Source organism: Emiliania huxleyi, assembly GCF_000372725.1.
Source record: "Emiliania huxleyi CCMP1516 unplaced genomic scaffold EMIHUscaffold_338, whole genome shotgun sequence".
Lineage (NCBI taxonomy): Eukaryota > Haptophyta > Isochrysidales > Noelaerhabdaceae > Emiliania > Emiliania huxleyi.
The window spans coordinates 80,841-86,406 of record NW_005199460.1 but is presented as its reverse complement, the minus strand read 5'-3'; the positions used below and the strand labels follow the sequence as shown (position 1 = coordinate 86,406).

Genomic DNA, 5,566 nt, shown 5'->3' with positions numbered 1-5,566 from the left:
CCCTGCCGACGATGAGGGCGCTGCGAGGTGCCAGCCGCCGTCTATCCACGCCGGCGCTCAAGCCACCGTCCGCCCACGCGCTCGGCTGGCGCGTCACTCCGGTCGCCCACGCCCTGGGAGCCGAAATTGAGGGCGCCGACCTCTCTCACATCGGTGCCACCGAGTTTGCGGCGGTCCGCGAGGCGCTCCTTCAGTACGAGGTGATCTTCTTCCGCGATCAGGCGTCCTTCGATCCGGCAGCGCACCGCGCGCTCGCCCAGCTCTTTGGAGGCGTGCAGACGCACCCCGCATACGCCACCGTCGAGGGCTTCCCAGAGATCACGATCCTGGAGAATGACCGCGAGCGGCCGTCGCTGATCGAAAAGTGGCACACCGACATGACGTTCCGACCGCGACCGCCACTCGGGTCGATCCTGCACGGCATCGTCATTCCCGACGGCGGGCGCGGCGACACCGAGTTCCTCTCGATGTCGGCGGCGTTCGAGGCGCTCGAGCCGAGCCTGCGGCGGCGGCTTGCGGGGCTCGAGGCGGAGCACTCGTTCGAGCACGGCTTCAAGGAGAGCCTGTCGCAGCCGGGCGGGCGCCAGCGGCTGGCGCAAGCCCTGGCCGATAACCCGCCGGTGACGCACCCGGTCGTGCGGACCCACCCAGAGAGCGGCCGGCAGAGCCTCTTCGTCAACGGGCTCTTCACCACGCGCATCTTGGGGCTCGGCGAGGGCGAGTCGGCGGAGCTTCTCGGCTTCCTGCAGGAGCACATGGAGCAGCCGCGCTTCCGCTGCCGCTTCCGTTGGCGCCCCCACTCGGTCGCCATCTGGGACAACCGGCTGACGCAGCACCGGCCGGTGAACGACTACTGGCCTTCGCACCGAAAGCTGCAGCGCATCACCATCGACGGCGACCGCCCCTTCTACCGCGCCGCGGAGGCGGCCTAGGAACGGCAGCGGGCGGTGTTCGTAGAATCGTCGTAGTCTAGTAGGCCGTGCGCTGACCGCTGTTGCGCGTCGGCGTGCCCTGCGCCCTTGTGGAGCGCAAGTTCATGCGTAGTGTCGGTTTTCTTCTTTGGTGTACCTGTGCTAGTGCCATGTCCCGTGCAATATGGATCAAGATTCTTTGAAAAGCGTCGATTTTTGCCAAGAGGACGATTTTTTAGCACCATTGACGTGCATTTCAGCCTGCATTTCCAGACGACGCGGGCACGAGCAAAAGGCCTAATGTTTTGAAAAAGAAATCAAATCCCCGACGCGACTCGGACTCGCCTCGGGGCAGGATGTCCAGCGCGCTGAGCGCCTACGAACTCCAGAGGCTTGACAACATCCAGGCGAACCAGCGAGCGCTCGCTGATCTCGGCCTCCCGGACGCAGCCGCGGCGGTGCGAAAGGTCAAGCCACGGGTTGAGCGCTCGAGGCCACCGCCAAGGCCACCGCCGGAATCTGTGCGCAAGTCGTCGCGGGTTCAAAACCTACCCAAGCGCGACTACACTGAGGTGAGTGAGACATCCGCTCTTGAACCGCAGCTCTTCCGCAAGAAGTTTCGGCGCGTGGACGCCCAGGCCGTGCGCGTGCGCGATGAGCCTCCGCTGAGGGGCGCGGCGGGCGCGGCGACTTCGTCGGCGAAGGCTCTCCCGCCGTCGCAGCAGCCCTTCTCCGCCGCGCGACGTGCGCTGCGGACGAGCCGTGCGCGGCTGAGCGTGCAGCACCGGGTCACGCTCCCCGCGATGCGACGGCTCGCGCGGCGTGGAGGTCTGAGGCGGGTCACGAGGCGGGAGCTAGGGCCCTCTGCGCCGTACTACGCTGCGCCGGTGGTGCCGCGCGAGGGTGGACTCGACCTGCGCCTCTCCTCGCGGTCCGCGACCGGGTACGAGGGCGTGGTGAGGCATTGCGTTAACGGCCGCGTCTCGTTCAAGGCGCAGGGGCCGTCCGACGGGGGGAGGCGGAGACATGGACTCCCTCGCCGCGCCCGCGACACGCTCCCACGGCGCGTGGCACGTGCCCGTAGGAAGACGCTCGGCTACTTCGGGACCGCCGTCGAGGCGGCGGTGACGTACGCGCGGCACTGCGCCGAGCTCGAGGCTTCGTCGGGACTTGGCAGCGGGAGCGGTCCGGGGGCGGGAGAGCGTGGCCGGCGAATGCGCGGACCGTGAGATGCTGTCACTGCAGGCGACGTGCAGCGGGAGTGGCGGGGGCGGCTCTTGCGCCTCAGCCGCAGGTCGAGCACCGGGTACCTGGGAGTGTACCGCTGGGCGGAGGGGCAGCAAGGCAAGCCCTTCAGCGCCTTCTCTCCGCGCCAGGGAGACGTGCGCAAGATCTGCCTCGGCTCTTTCGGCAGCCGCAAAGAGAGAAGAGAAGAGAGAGGGCGGCTCTCCGAAGTGGTTGAGTCGGAGGGCTGAGCCGTCCGCCCGGCTGCTCGCCCCTCAGGCAGCGCGCTCGAGGCCGCGGTAGCGTACGCGGACTTTGTCGACCGGAGCCCGCCCAGCAACGCCGGCGAGCCGGCGAGGGCCGGCGAGCCGGCGAGGGCTGGAGAGGAGCCGTCCGACGCCAGGGCGAGGGCGAGCGGGGGCACGGCAGCGGAGCCGGCGGCGGGGGCGAGCTCTCCGCCCCCTCCGCCTCGCGCGGCTGCTGCTGGACGCGACGCCGGCGGCCGAGCCGAGGCCCGCGTCCGCTTCTCGGACGGAGTCATTCTCCACTGGAACGAGCGGAACTCGACCGGCTACGAGGGGGTGGCGTACGTGGCGTGGCGGCGCTGTCGAGGCGAGTCGACGCGCGACCAGGGGAAGACGAGGCGCGGCACCGCTCTCTAGGCGAGGCTGGCCAAGCCGTTCCGCGCCGTCGCGCCGATGGTCGACGGCTTGCCAGGCGCGCCTCTCGCGCGGCGTTGTGCGGCGTCGGCTGCAGCGTGAACTTTTCTCGCTGTGACCGCTCCTCCCCTCTTGGAGCAGGTCCGCACCTCGGCTACTTTGGACCGCTGTCGAGGCGGCGGTGGCGTACGCGCGGCACTTGCAGGCGGCGGGCGGCAGGCACATTGGCGGCGGGGAGCGGGAGGAGGGGGGCGGAGAGGGGGAGGAGGGGGAGGAGGGGGAGGAGGGGGAGGAGGAGGAGGCAGCGGAGGAGGCGCCGCTGCCGCAGCTGAAGCGTGACGAGGCGCCCCCTGGCTTCGTCGGCAACGGCGAGGCGCGGAGGCGCCTCAGCTCGCTCAAGGACGCGTCTGCGATCCTCTCCTTCTCCGAGCGCCATCCGGAGGCGTGCCGCAGCGTGGCAGGCAGCGGCGGGGGAGGGCCGGCTGCTCCTCGGCTACACTTCGGCCGCACCTCGGCCGACCCTCGGCTGTAGGCGCTGGCGGGCGAGGGCGGGCGCGCACGTACTACGACGCCGCCAAGCTGGAGGTTTGGCGGCTCGAGCAGTCGCGCTCGCGGCGGCGGCCGCCGGCGCAGGAGGAGGAGGAGGAGGAGGAGGGGAAGGAGGAGAAGGAGGGGTCCAGGGATGAGCCGCCGCCCGACTCGCCCGCCGAGGCGTCGGCCTCCGCTGCAGCGCCGGCGCGCCGGCCTTCGCGTGCGTCCGCTGAGGCGCGGGCGGCCGCAAAGGCGGAGCAGGAAGCAGAGGGGGCGGCTGCCAAACGGAAGAGGAGGCCCGCACCGCCCGCGGCCGAAGCCGTAGTCGCCGTGGCGTGGGTGGGCGGGTGCAGGCGCACGGAAGGTTGCGTCAAGGAGTTCCGTCACCGCGGGCGGTGCAGGGTAGCCGCCTTCGAGGAGGTGGACTACGAGGTGGAGAGCATCCTCGAGGAGCGATGCGAGGCGCGGCGGACGCAGTTCCTCGTCAAGTGGAAGGGCTGGCCGATCAGTGACGCGACGTGGGAAGACGAGGCGTCTCTGAGCGGTGCGCCGGAGGTGGTGCGGAAGTGGCGTGCCAGGTGTTTGAAGGGTGAGCTGTGAGCTGCTTGAGAGATGGGGTTGGCCGATTGTGAACACACGGGGACCTCTCCGGACGCTGTCGAAGCACGTGGGCTGGGTGCGCTGCGGGTGGGGTCTATCGAGCACCGTTTTTTTTTCTTGGAGAACGCTAGGTGTAGGTCTCCCGCGCCGACGCGCGGTGAGTCTCATGAGCAGTCATGTGGTGAGGTTGGCAGGTTCGTGGTGTCGACCCCCCCGCGCCGGCGCGCGCCCGCGCGCGCCCCCGGTGTGTGAGAGTCAGATAACACAGAATAATTCCGTCAAAAAACGAGAAAAGGCCCCGACGCCGCTCTCTCGTCTCTGCTCTGTGCTCTCCGCTGGAGCGCTGGTCTCCCTCTTAACGTAACACCGGGACCACGAAAGTACCACAGTACGATTGTCCTAACACCGGGACCAAAAAGTACACTACGAGTACGAGCCTTTTTGAGGCGAGAGAGGAGAAGCAGAGCGCATAAAGTAGTGTAGAGCGTACAGGAGTGAACGTACAAGTAGAGCGGCGACGCACAGCTCAGTGCTCAGACCATTTCCATCTGCCGCCAAGAGACGCCGCTGCAGCGGTTCCAGAAGCCGTCGCACATCGCCAAGCACTGCATGGCGGCGTTCGAAGAAGGCCCCGCGGTGATTGCCGCGTCGCCCTCCTCCTCGCCTGCGCCCTTCGGGCGCCACTCCCGCGGGCGCTGCCACCAGAGGACCCAGCGCGCGAAGGCGCGCGGGACGGGGATGCCCTGCACCTGGAGGTCGTCGGTCCGGTAGCGCGGCGCATCTTTGCGGTCGTGGAGGAGGTAGCGCCGCGACGAGCAGTGCGGGCTGAAGAGGATGCTGTAGTCCTTCCGAAAGCTCGGCTGGTCCTCGGGCGGGAAGAAGAGGACGGGATGAGCGGAGTAAGAGCGGAGGACGCGCACAAAGTACAGCATGTTGTCCTCGCAGACGCGGGGCGGGATGGTGAAGAGCGGCGCGCCCGCGAGCGGGTAGAAGAAGTTGGGGAAGCGCGACGCCTCGGCCTGATCGCGAAGTGCACCCTCCACATAGAAGGAGATGTCGACCTTGCCGATCTCGTAGCCGGTCGCCAGCACGACGAGGTCCGCGCGCAGTTCACGGCCAGAGGCGAGGACGACGCCGTCGGGCGTGTAGGCGCGCAGCGGGTCGGCCTGGCCGTCGACCACCGAGATGCGGCCATCGATCACCGCAGACCGGAAGCCAAGGTAGTCGAACGCGCGCCGCGTGCACTGCACCGGCTGCCCCGGGCTGGGCTGGCACGCGGCAGGGAGAGGCGCGCGGAGCATGTAGTCCCGAAGCCACACCCACCACCGCAGCACGAACTCGATGCACCGAGCGCCGTCGAGCAGGGTGATGAAGTCGTTCCGCAGCTCGTACACCCACCGCCAGAGCGTGTAGAGCCAGGCTCGCTGCGGCAGAGCCACCTTTGAACGCACCGTCATGTACGGCATCGTCCGCCGCAGCACGGTGACGGAGCGGGCGACGGGCGCGACGGTGGGTGCGAGCTGAACCGCCGTCGCGCCGCAGCCGACGATGAGGATACGCTTGCCTTTGTACTCGGCCAGGTCGCTGCCGCACTCCGACGAGTGGCGGATCACGCCGCCAAAGCTCGCCTCGTTGGCGATG

The 5,566-nt window shown here is 68.9% G+C and overlaps 3 protein-coding genes across 3 annotated transcripts in view; 2 read left to right on the top strand and 1 right to left on the bottom strand.

The window, feature by feature from the left end:
- Nucleotides 1-11: 11 nt before the first annotated feature.
- Nucleotides 12-932, top strand: EMIHUDRAFT_241665 (hypothetical protein; the record flags this gene model as incomplete). Its single annotated transcript, XM_005773484.1, has 1 exon — nt 12-932. One exon carries the CDS (start codon nt 12-14, stop codon nt 930-932), a length of 921 nt encoding a protein of 306 aa, XP_005773541.1.
- A 321-nt stretch (nt 933-1,253) lies between these two features.
- On the top strand, nt 1,254-2,896 carry EMIHUDRAFT_458471 (hypothetical protein; the record flags this gene model as incomplete). The annotated part of the gene is made up of 5 exons (XM_005773483.1): nt 1,254-1,929; nt 1,996-2,136; nt 2,206-2,293; nt 2,648-2,725; nt 2,798-2,896. The coding sequence occupies exons 1-5, from the start codon at nt 1,268-1,270 to the stop codon at nt 2,894-2,896; spliced, it is 1,068 nt and encodes a 355-aa protein (XP_005773540.1). The 5' UTR covers nt 1,254-1,267.
- Nucleotides 2,897-4,280: 1,384 nt separating this feature from the next.
- EMIHUDRAFT_241663 (hypothetical protein) overlaps nt 4,281-5,566 on the bottom strand; it is a gene marked incomplete at both ends in the record, with an annotated part of 1,705 nt that continues 419 nt past the window's right edge. Inside the window, 2 exons of the mRNA XM_005773482.1 lie at nt 4,281-4,362; nt 4,520-5,517. Of these exons, the coding sequence (XP_005773539.1) occupies nt 4,281-4,362; nt 4,520-5,517 (1,080 nt within the window). The remainder of the gene's footprint in view (nt 4,363-4,519; nt 5,518-5,566) is intronic.